The sequence below is a fragment of the Vipera berus genome, assembly GCF_964194415.1.
Source record: "Vipera berus genome assembly, chromosome: 2".
NCBI lineage: Eukaryota > Metazoa > Chordata > Lepidosauria > Squamata > Viperidae > Vipera > Vipera berus.
Window position 1 is genome coordinate 108,475,002 of NC_138203.1, and position 22,180 is coordinate 108,497,181.

General features: G+C 39.0%; 1 protein-coding gene across 1 annotated transcript in view; it reads left to right on the plus strand.

Moving 5' to 3' along the window:
• POLQ (DNA polymerase theta) overlaps positions 1 to 22,180 on the plus strand; it is a gene marked incomplete at its 5' end in the record, with an annotated part of 83,319 nt that overhangs the window by 55,396 nt on the left and 5,743 nt on the right. Inside the window, 8 exon segments of the mRNA XM_081318921.1 lie at positions 757 to 997; positions 1,532 to 1,725; positions 7,497 to 7,634; positions 9,278 to 9,452; positions 9,800 to 9,920; positions 11,123 to 11,238; positions 16,299 to 16,483; positions 21,231 to 21,342. Of these exon segments, the coding sequence (XP_081175047.1) occupies positions 757 to 997; positions 1,532 to 1,725; positions 7,497 to 7,634; positions 9,278 to 9,452; positions 9,800 to 9,920; positions 11,123 to 11,238; positions 16,299 to 16,483; positions 21,231 to 21,342 (1,282 nt within the window).

The window sequence follows — 22,180 nt, forward strand, 5'->3', positions numbered from 1 at the left end:
TCATATCTGTCCCACTCCTGCCCAGGCCCCCATAGGCATCCTTGACGCGAACAATGTAGAGCTGGCCATGCCCACTCAGTAGGCCACACGCATTCCAGCCACGCCCACCCAGTAGGCCATGCCCACCCTGGCTGCCACCCCCCCACCCCAGGGCAACCACAATGCTGATGCGGCCTTCAGTGAAATTGAGTTTGACACCCCTGTGATAGATGAAACCCATCAAAAGAACTTCAAGGCAAGATTCTTCCTCAAAGAACATTTTGTTCAGGAAACAAAGTATCGGCACTATATAGTTGAACCCAAAAACTAAATTCCCTTTCCCCAGATACAAAGTAACAAAGTGCTATTCCCACCCCCAATAAGCTGTCATAAATCACATTCTCCAATTATCCTACAAGCGGGCTTTCTCCCCAGCTCCTCAGCCTGTCAAAACGTTACCAGCTTGTCCTTGTGTTCCCACAAAGCAGAGTTATTATGGCTAGGTGAGCTGAGCTTTCATCCCAATCCCTCCCTTCTGCACCTGATTTCTAAATACCAGAAAAAGCATGTTAAAGGAAAAGAGAATGGCTGCATTTTCATCAGTTGTCAGAGCGGGAACATCCAACGTTTACAGCGTTGACACTGGCTTCTGAAGTGGGATATAGATATGTCAACAATATATTTGCATTTTGCAAACTTGACTATGTTGCATTTTTGTGAAAAATGTGCTTTTCCCATATAATTTTGTGAATGCTGAACATTTTTTTCTTCCTCTAGGTAGCATGCTGGTTAATGGACCCTGAATCAAAAGAAGATTCCCTTCACAATATGGTTGCCAATTTCCTTCCTCAGGACTTATTCTTGCTAGACAACATTGGAGCAGGCCAGGGAAATCAGAGCCTGGGTCTCAGTGCCAGTGCAGATCAGTCTGGACGTTACAGGGCATCTGTAGAGTCTGTTCTTGTCTTCCATATCATAGAAGAACTCCAGATTATACTACGTAAGGATAACTTGCAAGGTAAAAACGCTATAGGACTGAGATCATTTAACGAAAGGCATTAAATGATTAAAATTCATCCTGAGCTTCAAAATAATACATGTAAATTTTGCAGATTGTTGTGTCACAATATTATATTTTTATCATAAAGGTTTCAGACAATCATGTTTTTGCATCCGAACACTATAAGCATCAACCGAAAATGAAATAGTGAATTGGGTGACATAGCAGTTAAACTCAAATGTTCTTTATGATTTGTAGATTTAGACCTTTTTATTTATTAATTAGCTTTTAACTTTCTAGTTCATTTCTTGATTACTTATTTTTTTTAATAATGTGTTAGCATTCCAGTGTTTGGAGCATAAGTTCATCTTCCTGCATTGTACGCATGCTCTGCAGAATACATAATTGAGGGTAAGTTGATAGGTGATGAGGTGGCAGGGTGAAAATCGGAGCAAGTAGTAGCTTTCATTCAAATGTCCTAAAATGGTATCCGTAATATATTTTGCAGAATGTAACAAAAATTATATTTTGCTTCATTTGTCATTATCATAGATATTTTTCAGAAAGTGGAGATGCCGAATCAGTATTGCTTGGCCTTGCTGGAACTCAATGGCATAGGTTTCAGCACAGTAGAATGTGAGGCCCAGAAACATGTTATGGAAGCAAAATTGAATGAGATTGAGAATCGGATATACCAGCTGGCAGGTCACAGTTTCTCCTTGACCTGTCCAGATGATGTTGCTGAGGTATTGTGATGAACTTACATGAATAGATTATGTTTTGATTCAGACATCATCAATGAAATTTTGATTGGAAGAAGTTTGTTGCCTCTGTTTAACCAGTAAAGTTCTAATTGCTTCTGAAGAAAATGTTTTCTCAATGTTAGTTTTAAAATTATTTTTAAAATGTTTGCTCATATTTTTCTATCGATTTTGCAATATATAAAGTAGAGCAAACATTGTCTAAAATCACAGCTTGTAGCAACTATTTAATAAAACACTTCAATTGGAATGCTTCTAATTGCTTGTAATTTCTTATGATTATAAGTTAAATTTCTTGGCTCAAAATTTATTGACTATTGTTGGTATGGGCCCATTCCTTTGTGCCTCTTAATTCATACCATAGACTATCATTAAAAAAAATGTAAGCATTCCAACTAGAAGAGTTCATTCAATTCCACACACATTCGCACTTATGTTACCTAGTTGGGTAATGAAATATCTGCAAGCAAACAATAAAGCTCATGGAGCACTAAGAAATTCGCAGTTCAACCCTGAGCTGTAAATATTCTCTTCTATTGGAAAGTTCATTCATTTACAGTATGTAATCCTAGATGAATATTTAAATAATGAATCTAGTAAGCATCATTCAAGGATGTTTGTTGATTTTATCTGATTGTTTGCTGCTCAGAGTTGCCTTCAGTAATATGGTTTGACTATGCAAATTTGTTAAATTTTAAAAAGCAGATTCATCTATATATTCTTGGGGGGAGGGAAGGGAGGATGGAATCAGAAGCATCTTCAGTTTACCTTGGTTTATGTTGTCTCAATTAGTACATCTGCCACTACAGAGCACATTTGTCATTTGTTGATTTATTTCATTGCTCTTGTTTTACTGTCATATTCAGAGACTCGGTGTCCTTTTATTTTATAGCTTAACACAGCCATGATTTTGGTCTGGTGCCATAGTGTTCCCAAAACACTTTTTGCTATCTGAGCTATTTTTTTGCTTATTTTTTTAAATTCATATTCTGCATTTTAAAAATAGTGATGCAGTTCATTTAAACAACATTTAAAGCCTGAAACTTAATGATTAAAATTAGAACTCCTCTACAGCAGGGGTTCCCAATTCCCGGTCCTTGGACCAGTACTGGGCCATGGCATGCCAGCAACCAGTCCTCACAAACAAGCAAAACTCCATCCGTGGAATGCAGGCAGCACACAAAACCACGCCCGCTCTGGTCCACGGAAAAACCTCTCTCCATGTAACCGGTCGCTGGTGCCCAAAAGGTTGGGGACCTCTGCTCTACAGTTTGTTTAAAACTGTCAGTTCCTTAAAATTCTTGATGCAAGACCTCAATATTAGCTTAAAACAGATTGTAATTCTGTCTCTTGATTTATTTATTTTTTCGTGAGGATTCTGCTATTTTTTATTGCTTTTATGAAAACATATTTAAACAAAAAAAATGCATATAAGAAACAAGACATAACATAAACAATACAATCAACAAAAATACGAAAAGAATACTTAACTTCCGTTATTCCTAATCTTTCTAATCAGTTTCAGGTGACTTCCTCAAGTCCCCCCTATCTGCGTTTCATCGTAAATCATCATTAGCAATTTCTATTTCATAATTTTAAATCATATTTAATATCTATATTTAATTTCTTATCATTTAACAATCATTGTTTCATATTATCCTTAATACTAAACATTAAACTCTAAAACTACAACCTATAAACACTTCCAAGTCCATTTCAAACTAGTTGATATAACAATATTTCTTCAAATAGTCCTTGAATTTCTTCCAATCTTCTTCCACCAACTCTTCTCCCTGGTCACGGATTTTCCCTGTCAGTTCAGCGAGTTCCATATAGTCCATCATTTTCATCTGCCATTCTTCCATCGTTGGTATTTCTTGTGTCTTCCAATTCTTGGCTATCAAAATTCTCGCTGCTGTTGTGGCATACAGAAAGAAAGTGACATCTTTTTTGGGAATTTCTTTTCCGACTATACCCAATAAGAAGGCTTCTGGTTTCTTAGTAAATGTGTTTTTCAAAACTTTCTTTAATTAATTATAAATCTTTTCCCAGAAGTCCTTTACTATGGGGCAAGTCCACCACATGTGGTAAAAGGTTCCTTCTACAGCTTTACATTTCCAGCATTCATTATCATGTGTATGATAAATTTTTGCAAGTTTAACCGGTGTTAAATACCACCTATACATCATCTTCATCATATTTTCTTTCAAAACATTGCATGCTGTAAACTTAATACCCTTTTTCCACATCCTCTCCCAGTCCTCCATCATAATGTTATGCCCCACATCATTAGCCCAATCAATCATCACTGATTTCACTTGTTCATCTTCTGTGTGCCACTCCAGCAATAAATTATACATCTTGGAAAGATTCTTTAATTTTGTATCTAACAGTAACGTTTCAAATTTGGATTTCTCTATTTGAAAACCTCTTTTTTATCCATTTTATACACTTCATTCATTTGGTAATATTGAAACCAATCATCAACATTATCTTTCAACTGCTCATATGTTTTTATCTTAAATTGGTCTCCTTGTACCAATATATCCTTATATTTCAGCCACTTGGTTTCCATATTTGACCGTTTCTGGGTCTTAGCCTCTAGTGGTGAAATCCACCTGGGTGTTTTACTTTCTAACAGGTCTTTATATCTCATCCACACATTAATCAATGGCTTTCTAATTGTATGATTTTTAAAGCCTTTGTGGACCTTTGTCTTATCGTACCATAAATATGCATGCCATCCAAATACATTGTCAAAACCTTCCAAATCTAATACATCGGTATTCTCTAACACAAACCAATCTCTCAACCAGCAAAAAGCAGCAGCTTCAAAATAAAGTTTCAAATCTGGCAGGGAGAAGCCCCCTCTATCTTTTGAATCTGTTAATAGCTTGAATTTAACTCTAGGTTTTTCCCCCTGCCAGATAAATTTCGATAATACCTTTTGCCATTCTTTAAAACAATTCAACTTTTCAATAATTGGAAGCACTTGAAATAGAAACAACATTTTTGGCAATACATTCATCTTAACAACTGAGATTCGGCCCATCAAAGACAATTTCAAATTTGTCCAAATATCTAGATCTCTCTTAATTTCATTCCACATTTTGTCGTAATTATCTTTATACAAATTCAAATTTTTCCCCGTCATATTTACACCCAGATACTTTACCTTTTTTACAAACATCAAACCAGTGGCTTCCTGTAACTTATTTTTTTCCTCTAATGACAGGTTTTTCCCTAAAACTTTGGTTTTACTCTTATTCAATTTAAAACCTGCAACATGTCTGAACTCTTGTATTATTTCCAGTGCTTTAATTGCACTGGTTTCTGGATCTTGTAACGTTAACACCAAATCGTCAGCAAAGGCTTTTAACTTATATTGTTTCGAACCCCCTACAATCCCTTTCACACCTTCCTCTTTCCTTATCATATTCAGCAAGACTTCCAGAACCGTAATAAACAACAGAGGGGAGAGTGGGCACCCTTGCCTGGTACCCTTTTCAATTCTAATTTCCTCTGACACCACATTATTAACTATAATTTTTGCTTTTTGCTCAGAATAGATTGCATTTAAACCATTCATAAAACTCTGCCCAACCTCCGTATTTTCAAAATTCTTCTTCATAAAACTCCAAGAAATGTTGTCAAAGGCCTTCTTCGCATCAATAAACATTAATATAGCCTTACAGTTCTTTTTGGCCTCTAACCTTTCCAAAATATCTACTATATTCCTAATGTTATCCTTCATATGTCTACCAGGTAAAAAACCTGCTTGATCATGATGAATAAGATCTTGAAGGACCTTCTTCAATCTTGTAGCCAAGATATTTGCAAAAATTTTGTAATCCACATTTAACGAGGAGATTGGGCGGTAATTCTTTACTTGAGCTCTGTCTGTATCTGGTTTGGGTATCAGCGTAATAAATGCTTCTCTCCAGGTCTCGGGTGCCTTAACCCCCTCTAGTAATTCATTGCATACTTCCATCAGTGGCTGAATCAGCCGGTCTTTCAATGTCTTATAATATTTTGCTGTCAATCCGTCAGGTCCTGGTGCCTTGCCAATTTGCATTTGATTAATTGCTGCTTCCAATTCTTGTCTTGTAATCCGGTAATTGAGTAGGGTCCTTTTCTCTTCAGGAATTTTCTGCCATCCATATTTGTCCAATAACTGTTCTGTTTTAATTAAATCCTCTTTTTCTTTCTTGTATAGCTGCTTATAATATTTCTGAAAACATTTCCTAATTTCTGCAGGGTTCTCAATAGTCTTTTCCTCTTGCGTTATCATAGTTATTGTACTTTGTTTCTGTCTCTTTTTCAACTGCCAAGCTAGTAACTTGCCACATTTATTTGCCGATTCAAAAGACCTTTGCTTCATCATTTTTATTTTCCATTCAATTTCTTGATTAATTATCTGAGAGAATTGTGATTGAAGGGCTTTTATTTCTTTTTGAACCTGTTGATTCTTTGGATTACTCCTCAATTTTTTCTCTTTCTCTTTCAATTGGTTCAAGATGATATCTTTCTTTTCATTTTGGGCCTTCTTCCTTATTACATTCTGTTGAATCAAAAAACCTGTCTCTTGATTTTTGAAGGGTCACGGAAGGACACCAGGTGACATTCTGATATATCCAGGAGAGGGGGGGGGGAGAGAGTGTTGGAATTTTTTTACCCAGTTTTGGGGATATTTAAATGATAGTGGAAAGCCTTGGGAGGCAAATTACTCAATTTCTATTTAGAACTTCCCCAAGTAGCCTGAATATTTGAATAGCACAAATATATAAAAGAAAAATAGTAAAAGAAAAAAGGTATTAAAAACAGATAGAGTGAGAAAGAAAAAAAGAAGCAGCTTTGATCTTCTTTACAGCAGTTACAAATTTAAATCATGTTAATAATTTCTCCCATTTTAGAACTATATTGTATACCTTTGTTGCATATTCAACTGCTTTTAATCAGGAAATCCAGAAATTACCAGTTCATTTTTATCCATTTTTCCAAAAAGTCTATAAAGGATTTCCAGTCCTTTATAAAAGTACTCATGCCAAAGAAGCTAAAAATCTTATTGCTGAAATTCAGCTATTTTTGATGGCATGACCTTAGCATGTGTGAAGCTTACATGGACCCCTTCCCAAAGTTAATCTAAGTTAAAGAGATTCATCTTAGCCAGTTTTAGCATTGTATATTGTAGAATTAAAACAGATTTACAATAATGCCTAACTAGAACTTTTAGTAAAAATTAAGAAAGCAACTCATCATTAATTTTTGTATTATATCTCTCTGCATTTCAGTGATGATAATCTATTTAAACCTAAAAATGCAATTCAGTTTTAGATAAAACTTAAGCATTATGAGGGTGCAGTTGTAAAAGTTTTAATCAGAACATTTGCATCATGTTAATAATTAAAATATAAAACATATTCAAATTTCATTTTTCCCCCCGAAAGAAAAACCTGCATCCCAATATGGGTCAAGAGAGAGAGACCCAAAGGCCTTCATAGCTGGTGAAGTGCTGAACAAGGACTAAGAAGAATTCTGAGTGTTCAAGACCACACTTAGTCATGGAAATTCTCTGGATGATTTTGGACAGAGCAGAAAACCATCTAGTTTACTCAGAAGTTGTTTAAAAGATTAAAACTGGATTATTATTAGACTCTGTTTTCTGCTCGTTGAGGGATAAGATATAAACATGTTTTGAAAAGTTGTGTTGAGCATTAAGATAAGATGCAATTGCATGATGCTGTGTTCTGTTTCAGGTATTATTTCTGGAGCAAAAGTTGCCATCAGACGGAGAACTAAAAATTCAAAATGGCAAGAAAGTGTTGGGTTGTACTAGAAAAGCAACAACAAATAAGAATCGGGCCAGACTGAGTAAACAGTTCAGTACAACAAAGGTAGTTTTTATGTGATGTAACTTTGTGGAATCTCCATTTTATCCCCAAAGAAAGACTATACAGTATTTCTGCTTTGTTAATAATTTCCAATTTACATAATCATTCATCAGCCAGAATTTTTGAAAGAACAGGTTCTTCAAAATCATCTGGAGGAATTCTGTTTCTTTATAGAAGAACAGTCCTTAACAGCTTCTTTCTATAAGTAATCCAATTGTCTATTTAAATTCTAGTGGACTACAGTTATACTCTCCTACCTTTTTGTCAGGGTCTAAAGCCGTGGCTGTGCCAGTCGGCTTGGGGCCCCAGTGGGGGATCAGCCCGATGGAGATGATTGATTGAGTAATAACAGATCCCACCTCCTCCCTCGCCTTCCCCCATGTGTTTTTAGTTTTAATGTTTGTTTTTAACTTTTTAGGTTTTATGTAACTATAAGCCGCCCAGAGTTATCCTATGGTAAGATGGGCGGCCAATAAATTTTATAAATGTATAAATAAACAAACAAATAAATTAGGTGCTCGATTCACCCTTTCCTTTAAAACTTAGATGTCTTATATGTAAATATTCTCAATCATCAATGCTTTCCATACTTTCCTATCATCCTCAAATTTAATTTAGCAGTAGTCTGTTCCTGTTACATGGAATGGTTTTTTTCTTTTCAGTAAGCATTTCACATAACTATTAAGAAAATTTCCAGTTCCTTTGGTATTTTTTATACTTGGCTTGCAAAAGGGAGACCTTATGATGACACAGATTTCAGAATTGACTCCTTCAGAATTTCCTCTAGAATCTATTTGCCATGGAGGATACCACAGACACATGTGACATGGAAAAGATTTGTTATATGTCTAGAATATGTTGAAAGTTCCCTCAGTGAACAGACTGACAGAGTGAGTGTCAAAGCATTCTGCAGAGGGGATAGGGAATAATGATCCTCCATGAGACAAAAATATACAAAGTATACAAAAGTATACAAAGATGATTAGGGGACTGGAGGCTAAAACATATAGGGAACGGTTGCTGGAATTGGGTATGTGTAGTTTAATGAAGAGAAGGATGAGGGGGGACATGATAGCAGTGTTCCAATATCTCGGGGGCTGCCACAAAGAAGAGGGAGTCAAGCTATTCTCCAAAGCACCTGAAAGCAGGACAAGAAGCAACAGATGGAAACTAGTCAAGGAGAGAAGCAACCTAGAACTAAGGAGAAACTTCCTGACAGTTAGAAAAACTAACCAGTGGAACAACCTGCCTCCAGAAGCGGTGAATGCTCCAACACTGGACGTTTTCAAGAAAAGACTGGACAGCCATTTGTCTGAAATGGTATGGGTTTCCTGCCTGAGCAGGGGGTTGGACTAGATGACCTCCAAGGTCCCTTCCAACTTTTTTTATTGTTGTTGTTGTTACTACTATTTGCTAATCAAGAAAAGGCATTTATATTACTTAACAATAAATAAAATGACAACACTTTAATCTTGGCTGCTAGTTTTATTCAGTACAAATAAAGAATATGTATTTGCTCAAACCAACTGGTAATTTAGAAAGATAGTATTCTAATGATTGTCCCAAGTAAATGGTCATGAAATTTTCAAATAATCTTGTAAACAGAAAAACATTTAATTGGTTTGTCTTATTATTTATTTCTATAGGATGTTTTAGAAAAATTGAAGAAATTGCACCCTTTGCCTGGCCTGATTTTAGATTGGAGAAAGATCACTAATGCAATAACTAAAGTGATATTTCCACTACAGAGGGAGAAACTTTTCAACCCTGTCCTAGGAATGGAAAGAATCTATCCTGTTTCTCAATTTCAAAGTGCTACAGGTAGCAAGTTATTATCCTAGCAAATTTAACAATTATTTGCAGACTATGCACCCCACACACACTTTGGTTGCTGAAGACTGATAGCATGTTTTCCTTTCATTTTGAGGCAAGAAATGTTTACAAATGTATGAAATGTGGAATGTTCTCTAAAATAAGCATACAAAAGTCTTACAATACAAAACCTATCACCTCTTGCCCTCAAAGTTTTAACAAAATCTCCTTTCACCATGCAAGCCTGCAATCCACATATCCATCACAAACTCACTTTTTTATGATTCTGTGTCTGACTCAACCATGAGACCATCTTTCAACTTCCAAGCCTACATTTATCTTTGCTCTGTTTGTAGGCCGCATAAGCTTCAGAGAACCCAATATACAGAATGTACCTAAAGACTTTGAGATTGAAATGCCAACAATGGTTGAAGAGAGCCCACCTTTTCAGAAACAACACAGTATTTTAAGAAGCAGGTAAAAATATAGTAAATTATTTTTGCTTTTTAAAATTTTAGTTTCAGTTCTTAGATTTTTGGGTCACATTTCTGAAAAGACATGAGCTATCAGACTTACATTAGATACACATTCTGCTTGTACTTATTGATTGTGTTTACCACACTTATATCTCACCTTTTTATTAGAAACTCACCTTAGCTCATATGATAAATACAGCTGAGACATAGCAACTTGTCTAAAGTAGCTAAAAATAAGCTAGAATTAGCATTGTGGGAAGATTATTGATGAACAGTGGAAGATCAAAAGATGTAGAAATATTTCAAATTTTAAGACCAATAACCCTTAGACTAAAAGATTGATTGGTTTGATTGACTAACTAATGTAAAATGGTTTCTGTAGCCTAGAAAAGAAAATCTGGAGCAGCAGTGGTAGTGAGAGTCAGAAATCCAAAAATGTTGGCAGTGTGAATAGATGCTCTTTACTGCCTTTTCACCAGGTTTAGTCACTAGGGATAGAGAAGAGGAAACAACCAATTGTTGGTTGAAATTCAGATGGTTCTGAATGGGTTGGAAGGCAGTTAAGAAGTGTGTCACCGAAGCCCAGTAGATAAAGGCCTCTGGGTAGGGAAGCTTCATGGATAGACCTCTGATGACACCAACCCTCCAGTTGAGACTGTGACTTCATGAACCAGAAAAGAAGGCTTGCAAGTACTATTTGCTTGTCACTATTTTGGATGCTCCCCTCCCCCTGAAAATCAGTTTGAGGAAAGCCCTGGCTAATAAACCCATTTATAATTCCTTAAAAAAAATCCCTCTAAATTTGGGGAGGCACTCATTTGATCCATTAAATCTCAACACTAAAGAAAATTTGGGTGAAAATTTGTACTTAATCCAGAGCAGGGGTGTCAAATTGCCAGCCCACGGGCCAGTTTCATTATACTGAAGCCGCACCCACCCAATTGCCAGCAATGCAAAAAGAGTCCCGATACATCACGTGATGTGGCGGGTTTGACACCCGTGATCCACAGAAATGATACAATATGCTCCATAAGGCTATGGCTCCCAGAGAAGACACAAACTGAAAATATTGGCCACTGCTGATTTGAACATTAATGGCAACAAGCAGCAAGTATATTTTGCATTTATTCGCTACACATTAATTGTTGAATTGTATAGAAATAAGCAATAAGCCAAGTTTTAATTTAAAAACATATTTTATAGATATGGAAAACATTCTGTGTTACCATGTGGAACTAAGATTCAAACTGAAGAAATATCAAACAGGAAGAAAATACTATTTTCTGTTAGTATGAGACATGCCTTTGTACCATTTCCAGGTAATGCCTTAAAATTATTTTGACTTGATTTGCACTTAATGACCACACATGATTTGCTTAACAACAGCAACTGCCATCTGCTTGAATCACTGAACCTCATTCTGGTCCATTCAGATTAATTTACATATTATTTTCAAACACATCCTTTCTTCCTTTAAAACTTTCACTCTCTGTCAGACTTTAACAGCCCTTCCCCTTCAACATTAGAAAAGAAGAAACATAATTTTGGTGACAATCACATTATTTTTTTTATTCATAAAAAAATATTGCATTCATCTATGATTTTAATAAAATTTCAATGCTTAGAATTCCACAACCGAAATCCCATCAAGCATTTTTCTATAAAATAGATGCCCATTCTTTTTATCAAAAATGTTCTAGCCCTGCCTTAGACAAGAAAACCAGCTAAGTGAGTTTGGGCGAGTCACACACTCGTGGAAGAGGCAGGAGGATTAGATATGTTTGCCACCTTAAATTATAAATATACAAAAAGGAAGATAAAAATCTAACAATAATAATAATATAATGAGAACATGGGCTGCAGTCCTTAAGTCACTAAGGTCTTATTGTAAATCATGTGGACAGCCATTTTTTTTTCAGAAACACGGCGATAGGTTTTTTAGAAATTTCACCATTCATTATCTCTTACCTGCAAATAGTGTTGGTGTTGTTTATCCATTTTCTAATGATCAGTTCACCCAATAAATTTTTGTACTCTTAATAATAATAATAGAACGGTATAAAAATTTATCAATAATACAATGAACATTTTAGTATTAATGACATTTTATTATTACTTATATTTAATATATTAGTGCCTCTGCCACATGTTGATGTTTCACAGTATAAATTTTTGGGTTAATAATAAGATAACACATAGGAGCCTTTTTTGAAATATATATTTAAAAAAATTCTTAGTATAAAATAAAAATAAAGACAATGGAAAAAAGGGAAAGGAAAGGAGAAAGACGGGGTAGAATAAGGGGAGGAGAAATAAAACAAAAAGCAGTGACTTCTAACTTTTTCGGTGCAGTAAGAAACAATGAAGTTATATCAGCTTTTTTAGTTATACCACATACTGTTGTAATTATTAGCTATTTCTGTAGCAATTACCCAGTTAATTGTCAAAACACAAAGTCAAAAAAATTTTTTTCTATTTCACACAGAAAGTCCAAAATTAGTTTCCAAGTTACCACAAAACTGTTTTCATTCTTGTCCCTAATTAGCGGAGTCAGCTTCTCCGCCAGTTCCATCATCTTTTCAATCCATTCTTCCATTGCGGCAGTTGAAACTTCTTTCCATTTCTGGATGTATAAAATTCTTGCAGCTATCAATATGTGTAGTAACAACGTTCTATTTTTTTTCCAATATATCTAATTAGTCTGAAAAGAAAAAAAAATCCAGTTTCCATTGTTGTTGTTGTTGTTAGCTGCGAAGTCGTGTCCGACCCATCGCGACCCTATGGACAACATTCCTCCAGGCCTTCCTGTCTTCTACCATCTTCTGGAGTCCATTTAAGCTCACGCCTACTGCTTCAGTGACTCCATCCAGCCACCTCATTCTCTGTCGTCCCCTTCTTCTATTGCCCTCGATCTTTCCCAGCATTAGGCTCTTCTCCAGTGAGTCCTTCCTTCTCATTAGGTGGCCAAAGTATTTGAGTTTTAGCTTCAGGATCTGGCCTTCTAAAGAGCAGTCAGGATTGATCTCCTCTAGGACTGACCGGTTTGATCGCCTTGCAGTCCAAGGGACTCGCAGGAGTCTTCTCCAGCACCATAGTTCAAAGGCCTCAATTCTTTGGCGCTCAGCCTTTCTTATGGTCCAACTTTCACTGCCATACATTGCAACTGGGAAGACCATAGCCTTGACTATACGCACTTTTGTTGACAGGGTGATGTCTCTGCTTTTTAGTGTGCTGTCTAGATTTGCCATGGCTTTCCTCCCCAGGAGCAAGCGTCTTTTAATTTCTTGGCTACAGTCCCCATCTGCAGTGATCTTGGAGCCCAGGAAAACAAAATCTGTCACTACCTCCATTTCTTCCCCATCTATTTGCCAAGAATTGAGAGGGCCAGATGCCATGATCTTGGTTTTCTTAATGTTAAGTTTCAACCCAAGTTTTGCACTCTCCTTCTTCACTCGCAACAAGAGGCTCTTTAGTTCTTCTTCACTTTCTGCCATTAGAGTGGTATCATCTGCGTATCTTAGGTTGTTGATATTTCTTCCGGCAATCTTAATTCCAACTTTTGATTCATCTAGCCCTGCCTTTCTCATGATGTGCTCTGCATATAAGTTAAATAGGCAGGGCGACAGTATACAGCCTTGCCGGACTCCTTTCCAAATTTTGAACCAATCAGTGGTTCCGTGTCCAGTTCTCACTGTTGCTTCTTGACCCGCATATAGGTTTCTCAAGAGACAAATAAGATGGTCTGGTACTCCCATCTCTTTAAGAACTTGCCACAGTTTGTTATGATCCACACAATCAAAGGCTTTAGCATAGTCAATGAAGCAGAAGTAGATGTTTTTCTGGAACTCCCTAGCTTTCTCCATGATCCAGCGTATGTTGGCAATTTGATCTCTAGTTCCTCTGCCTCTTCGAAATCCTGCCTGTACTTCTGGTAGTTCTCGATCCACATACTGCTGAAGTCTAGCTTGTAGGATTTTAAGCATGACTTTACTAGCATGAGAAATGAGTGCAATGGTGCGATAGTTTGAACATTCTTTGGCACTGCCTTTCTTTGGAATTGGAATGTAAACTGATCTTTTCCAATCCTGTGGCCACTGTTGAGTTTTCCAAATTTGCTGGCAAATTGAGTGTAGCACTTTTACTGCACTGTCTTTTAAGATTTTGAATAGCTCAGCTGGAATACTGTCACCTCCACTAGCTTTGTTGTTGCTCAGCTTTTCTTCACCTCACATTCTAGGATGTCTGGCTCGAGGTCAGTGACCACCTCATTGTGATTATCTGGGACGTTAAGCTCATTCTTGTATAGTTCTTCTGTGTAATTTTGCCACCTCTTCTTAATCTCTTCTGCCTCTGTTAGGTCCCTGCCATTTTGGTCCTTTATCATGCCCATTTTTGCATGAAACGTTCCCTTCATCTCTCCAATTTTCTTGAAAAGATCTCTTGTCCTCCCTATTCTATTGTTTTCTTCTATTTCTTTGCACTGTTCATTTAAGAAGGCATTCTTATCTCTTCTAGCTATTCTCTGGAATTCTGCATTCAATTGGGCATATCTATGTTTTTCTCCCTTGCCTTTCGCTTCCCTCCTTTCCTCAGCTATTTGCAAAGCTTCTTCAGACAGCCATTTTGCTTTCTTGCATTTCTTTTTCTTTGGGATGGTTTTGGTTGCTACCTGTTGTACAATGTCACGAACCTCTGTCCATAGTTCTTCAGGCACTCTGTCTATCAGATCTAATTCCTTAAATCTATTTGTCACCTCTACTGTATATTCAACAGGGATATGATTTAATTCATACCTGAGTGGCCTAGTGCTTTTCCCTACTTTCTTCAGTTTAAGCCTAAACTTTGCAAGGAGAAGCTCATGGTCTGAGCCACAGTCAGCTCCTGGTCTTGTTTTTACCGACTGTATAGAGCTTCTCCATCTTTGGCTGCAGAGCATATAGTCAATCTGATTTCTGTGTTGACCGTCTGGTGATGTCCATGTGTAGAGCCGTCTCTTGGGTTGTTGGAAAAGAGTGTTTGCTATGATCATCGTATTCTCTTGACAAAATTCTATCAGCCTGTGCCCTGCTTCATTTTGTACTCCAAGGCCAAACTTGCCTGTTATTCCAGTTATCTTTTGGCTTCCTACTTTAGCATTCCAATCCCCCATGATGATAAGGACATCATTTTTGGGTGTTACTTCTATAAGGTGCTGTAGGGCTTCATAGAACCGGTCAATTTCAGTTTCCATTGTAAGTCCATTTAAAAAATTTTCTGAATTAAACCATGGATTTGTACCCAATATTTCTTTGCTTTGTCACATGTATATGATAAAAAGTGCTCTCCTTACACTTACACTTGCAACAAGTATTTGAAACACCCTTATACATCTTTGCTGGTTTATTTGGCATTAAATACCACCAGTACATCATTTTATAGACATTCTCTTTAAGATTATAATTCAATATGAATTATAGTTCTTTAACCCAGTTGTCCCCAACCTTTCTGACTTGACAGACCAGGATGGGGGGGGAGAGGGAATGGTTCTGTATGAGCGGTGGGCACGCATGCTCTCCGCTCGCACAAATGGAGCTTCACCTGCTTATGTGTGTGCCTGCCGCTCACAGAAGTGGAGCTGCACCCGCTGTCTTCCCCACTCTTTGCGTGGCTCGGTTCCAAATAGCCCATGGCCCAAGGGCTGGTGACCCCTGCTTTAACCCACATATTTTCCTATTGCTCTAGTTTTGTATTATAACCAGAATTTCTTGCTCCCTGTATCAGACTATGTTTAACATATTCATTTTCTAGGTTTAACTATAGCAACCGTTTACAAACCTTGGCTATAAGATGTTCATCATTACTACAGACTATCATTTCAAGTTTATTTTTAGCAGCTTCAAAACCATGATTTTTGTCATCCAGAGTAAATTTATCTTTCAATTGTGGATAGGTGAACAAGTAACAAGTAGGGCTTTCTAGTTCCAAACCAGCACATTTTAAGAGTTGTTTGTACTTGGTATTTTCCTTACTTAAGATACTTATACATAAACAACTGTCATACTTTGGAAAAGTTTCAGGTCTTTCTTCTTTACTACCGTCTACATAGAGCACTGTTGAGGAAGAGTTATAATTTAGCTTTTTTTGTGTGTGCACAGAGACTTCATTCTGGGCAAAAAATGTAAAGATATGACACTTAACCTTTTCTGAATTGTATTTAACTGGATTATTACAATATAATATGATCTACATCATGGGATAAACCTGTTGAAACTGAAATAGGAACTTACACATATCGATGTATCTTTCACTTGAAAGATTATTAAGGGAGAGAAAGAAGCTCATATTTGTGATTTCAAGGAAATCAGTTAATCTAGAAATTGTTTTGCATGATTGACCATAGGTGGCTTGATCTTGGCTGCTGATTACTCTCAGCTTGAGTTAAGAATCCTTGCTCATTTTTGTTCTGATGATCGGCTACTCCGGGCCTTTGATAACAACGTTGATGTCTTTAGAAGCATTGCAGCTGAGTGGAAGAACATTAACCCTGAAGAGGTTGGGAATGATTTAAGGCAACAAGCTAAGCAGGTAGTTTTAAAAATGTATATCTTTCCTGAGATATCAATTTAGTTGAACATTTTTTTTACCTTTCTCTATGCCTATGATTAATATCTAATATTTAATCAGGTATATAATATAAATTTTATTTCATGTTTGGTGTATATGAAATTTCTAGTAAGTTTAATATTAAGAGTATCATAGTTGAAAATTAAGCATCATAGTATTCCATTAAATATGTAATGTAATTAAAAACAGATTTACTGCAAAATAGAACTGTGAGGTAGACATTTTACTTTTGCCACTAAGCTGCAAGCATATTTCATATACCAGAACACCAATGTTATGTTTTATTACTGGGTAGATCTGTAATATTTTTCAAGATCATGTTTAGGAAATCTAGGAAACCTATCCCATTAAGAACTGCCCAATTCCTAATGCAGATAATCCTTGACTATCATTCATTCAGCGACAATTCAAAGTTATGGTGTCCCTGAATAAGGGACTTATGACAGAAATTGCAGTGCCCCCACTGTCACACGATCAAAATGTGGGTGTTTGGCAGGTCACCTGCACTTTTAACCACAGAGCATTTCAACTCCTATCAACTCCTCACCCAATCTCTGGCTTTTTGGCTAACAGGCCAAGGCCTGTTTCAAATCGGGCCCCATTGGCTGTGGGCAAGAGTGCGTGAAGCTCCACTTGCGCATGCAAAGGGCGCTTGAGTGGAGGGTGCTTGTGCTCGCTCATGAAGCTTCACTCTCTGCTCGTGCAAGTGGAGCTTCATGAACACAAGTGCCCGCCCCGAGCGTAAGTGCAGCTTTGCTCATGAGCACAAGTGCCCTCCGCTCACATGCAAAGCTCCATTCGTGAAAGTGGAGGGTGCATGCATCCATCGCTCACACCAATGGAGCTGTGCATGCATGCACATGCTGCTCCAACAGACATCCCTGCACCAGGCTGGGCAGCCAAGGTGGAAAGGTTTGGGACCGCTGGGCTACCCCACATAGCAGAAGTGGCAGCAGTGGGGCTACAAAAAGAGATCTTCCAAAACCTCAGAGAAGGCCACACTTGGCTTTTTCCAAATTGTACATGGCCTTCTCACAATGCTTTGGAAGGCTTCTGAGGCCTTCTGAAGCATGGCAAGAAAGTTCACAGGATTTGGAGAAGAAGGCCTGGAGCAGCCAGCAGCTGCCTTGCATAGGGTCAACAGCAGCAGGAGGAAAAGAAGACGACAAAACTCAACTGAGGAGGTAGAGTAGCTAGGACTGGGTTGGGGCAGCTAAGGTTTCCTGGGGTGCTGCGGCTTTGCACCATGCTGCTGGGGTTTCCTAAGGCACTGCTGCGGCTTTGCACTGTGCTAATGGAGTGGCTGGAACTTCCTGGGGCACTATGGCCTTGTGCTGTGCTGCTGGAGCTTCCCAGGGCCCTGCATCTTTGTGTCAAGCAATTGGGGTGACTGGAGCTTTGCACCGCAGTGCTGATGCAAAAGGTGCCTGAGTCTTTCCTGCGGCTCAGGGGTTTCTTGCAACCTTAGAACTGTAGCATTGCCAAAAAGCCTCTGAGCCACAGCATGACAGAGAGCCCCAGGGTTCTGGAGCCGCTTCCCACCTTATCAAGGTTTGAGGCTAGGAGGGACTAAACCTGGAATGGCTTGGATTGGGATGGGCCATTGGCTATCAACTGATGGAATTCAGTAAACAACAGTAAAAGTGAGTGCCAGGATTGCTGTTGCTAAGCAATGCAGTCACATGATTATATTTTACCATCACATTGCTTAGTGGTCAAAATTCTGTTCCCAATTGTGGTTATAACCAGTACCTTTCTCTTTCCTTTCATCTTTTTCTTGTTTACTTTCCTTATCTCTTCTGTCTCCTCAACTGGCAGAGTCCTTCCTTTCCTTAAATAGAAAAGATCTTGCTTGCTGGCTGAGAGCAGAGATATCTTTATGGCATGGTGGCAGATCCAACTTTTCTCTAACCCTAACCCTAACCCTATATTGAATACAATGTATATTATAAAAATAACTGGGTTTTGACCATAATCAACATTGTTAGGTTTGTTAGGTATTTATCATATGTAGCAAGGGTGTAAAGTTTAGAAGTTTCAAAATCTTTAGATGAGGCTGACAGAAGGCAGAAGAAATGAAGAGGGGAAATGTAAATAATATTTGAGTCTTCCAATTAACTAGATTCCAAAATAGGATGTGTGGATTGAGGTTGTAAATGCCAAGAATGTTTGTCAAGTTGTCCCAGTTCTTTCTCATATATTTCTTGGCATAAGAGTAGGATATAAATTAAATAAATGAACCCTAACAGTCCACCACATCAAAAGGAGAGCTTCTGCGTATGTAAGTCCCCAAAGAGGCAACGTAGGCATTTTTCTGCTTCTCTTCTAATTATTGTACTGGGAGGATTTATAGACAACACTGTAGACCTCTGCAGCTTTAATACCGTATATACTTGAGTATAAGCCGAATTTTTCAGCCCACTTTTTGGGCTGAAAAATTCCACTTCGGCTTATACTCCAGTCAACAAAAAAACTTACCGAGGACTTGTGCGCGGCCGAGGCTTTGGTGCTTCCGGGATCGCGCGCACCTCTCCCAAGCCACCGCCGTCCGGAGACCTGCCGAAGTTTGGGGAGGTTTGGGGAGGTGCGTGCGCACCTCCCCAAACCTCCCCAAACGTCGGCAGGTCTCCGGACCTCCGCGCCCTGCCTGCCTGCTTCTTTCCGCTGCGGAAAGAAGCAGGCAGGCAGGGCGCGGAGGTCCGGAGACCTGCCGACGTTTGGGGAGGTTTGGGGAGGTGCCCAAACCTCCCCAAACGTCGGCAGGTCTCCGGACCTCTGCGCCCTGCCTGCCTGCTTCTTTCCGCAGCGGAAAGAAGCAGGCAGGCAGGGCGCGGAGGTCCAGAGACCTGCCGACGTTTGGGGAGGTTTGGGGAGGTGCGCGCCTCCCCAAACCTCCCCAAACGTCGGCAGGGCGCGGAGGTCCGGAGACCTGCCGACGTTTGGGGAGGTTTGGGGAGGTGCCCAAACCTCCCCAAACGTCGGCAGGTCTCCGGACCCCCGCGCCCTGCCTGCCTGCTTCTTTCCGCAGCGGAAAGAAGCAGGCAGGCAGGGCGCGGAGGTCCGGAGACCTGCCGACGTTTGGGGAGGTTTGGGGAGGTGCGCGCGCACCTCCCCAAACCTCCCCAAACTTTGGCAGGTCTCCGGACGGCGGCGGCTTGGGAGAGGTGCGCGCGATCCTGGAAGCACCGAAGCCTCGGCCGCGCGCAAGTCCTCGGTAAGCTCCGGGCGGTCACTTGCTTCGCGTCTCCTGAGGGAAGGGGGGGCGACTGGAGCGGGCGTGTTTCCTCGCCTGCTGGGCGCCGCGATTTGCCCGGGGAACGCGCGGGCCCCGAATGGCAGCGTGGAGCGAGGAAGCGGACAGCCAGGGCTTCCCCGAGAGCCGCGGCCACACAGGGTATTCCTGTGTATTCAGGCTTGCAAAATGGCGGATCGAGCCTCTGCTGGCGGCAGAGGCTTGCAGAGCGCAGATCCAGCCTCCGTCGGCGGCGGAGGCTTGCAGAACGGCGGATCGGCTTATACTCGAGTCAATAACTTTTTCCAGTTTTTGGGGGTGAAATTGGGGGTCTCGGCTTATACTCGAGTCGGCTTATACTCAAGTATATACGGTAAGTAGTTTTCCTCTCTTCTGTGTTTGGCAGTTGTGTTTCTGCTTCTATTCTCTTAAAATGTCAACATAATGTTGTATGCTGCCCAAAATCTTTTGTTTGTGAGATGAGTGGCTGTATAAATTGGTTTAATAAATAAGCAAATAAATAAATAATCACCCTTCTTCTACTTTTCTGAATTGGTATTCTTTTTTTCCCTGCCATATGAAACTAAACTTTTTAATTTTAATTTTAGTACTGCTTTACAAAGCCCTAGTAAGACCAGACCTGGAATACTGCAGCCAATTTTGGTCACCATATCACAAAAAAGATGTTGAGAGTTTGGAAAAAATTCAGAAAAGAGCAACTAAGATGAGGAGGCTAAAACATACGAAGAATGGCTGCAGGACATGGATTTGGCTAGTCTAAAGAAAAGAAGAAATAGGGGAGACATGATAGCAGTGTTCCAGAATTTGAGGGGCTGCCACAAGGCAGAGGGGGTCAGGTTGTTTACCAGAGCACCAGAGGGAAGGACGAGAAACAATGGCTGGAAACTGGTCAGAGAGAAGCAACCTGCAATTAAGGAGAATCTCCCTGACAGTGAGGACAATCAACCAGTGGAAAAGCTTACCCCCAGAAATCGTGAGGGCTCCATCACTGGAAATTTTTAAGAAGAGACTAAACAATCTAGTCCAGGGTGCTGGACTAGAAGACCTCCAAGGTCCCTTCCAGCTCTATTCTATTGAATTGTGAACTCACAGTTTAGCGAGCCAGCCATCGCCCTAGCCTAGATCATAACCTCAATTTGTGGCAGGGAAATTATTCTCCATCAGCCATTTTGCTTCCCTTCAATCTTTTGATACAGTTACAAGTAAACATTATGAAGGAACTCAGTTGGTAGGAACTTGTCTTCCCTTTTCAAAGACTTTTAAAATATTTTTCAGTAAAGCAGGGTTAAATAATTCACGGTATGGTGCCCTCAAAATTACAAAGCTGAACAAACCTATTGTTCAGCAAGTATAATCTAATATTTCAAATGAAGTGGCAGTTTTGTGCCAAAATGTCTTATTCTTCAATCTTTTTGATTATTCACTAGTAAATTGGAACCTTATCTTTTTCACTAGATTTGCTATGGAATAATCTACGGAATTGGAACTAAATCCTTAGGGGAGCAGATGGGTGTTCAAGAAACTGATGCTTTGTGCTTCATTGAGTCCTTCAAATCCAGATATCCAGGTAAAGATTGCCGGGATCTATTGTTCTTGGTATCCTTGTTCACTGATTTACTAAGTGCAAGGCTGGTTCAATGATAGTCCTCACTTAATTGGGATTGGAATGTCTATTGGTAAATGATGCAGCAGGGTAGATTATATATACTGATGAAGCTGTCTTTCCTGATACCTGTTTGTGTATGTGCATATTAGAGAGAGAGAGGATGAGAATCTGAAAGTGTTATAATAAAACTGCATTGTGAAACTCCAAACTGTTTGGTTCACAGATTTCCTAGGTAGTTCAAGCATAAGGGTTTGATGCATTTCTGGAGGGTAGGAAATCCCTCAGCCTGAAATTCATTTATGCATGTGTGAATGAACTAACGATAGGACACTTTTTATGGAACAGTTCTGAAGGGAGATCCATTTTGGTTAACTTTCTTCATTTCTAGGGAAAACAAGTTATTGCTGCTGCTATTCAGTAAACAATGGAAATTTGAGATTTATCAACAGGTTCAGATTTTCATGGTAGTTTGGAATCAGCCCTGCAACCATTTGTTCTCACTATGTCACAGACTCTGGGGCATGGGTTTCTTTATTAATAGCTATGCCACAGTATATATATATATTTCATATATATATGAAATTGCAGCACATTTAATCTTTTCTGTTGAAATGTAACAGCCCTGGAAAGCTTCTGATCAATCCATTCCTCCACTGGAAACACCTCCTGCCTCCTTCCTCTTGCCAGGGCATTGTTTCCCATGTTCTGGAGACAGTGAATACAGTGTTTTTTGAAAGATCAGCACATGGAAATAGTAAGAGTGTGATAGTGCCCTTTTCCTAGTAATAATAATAAGGAA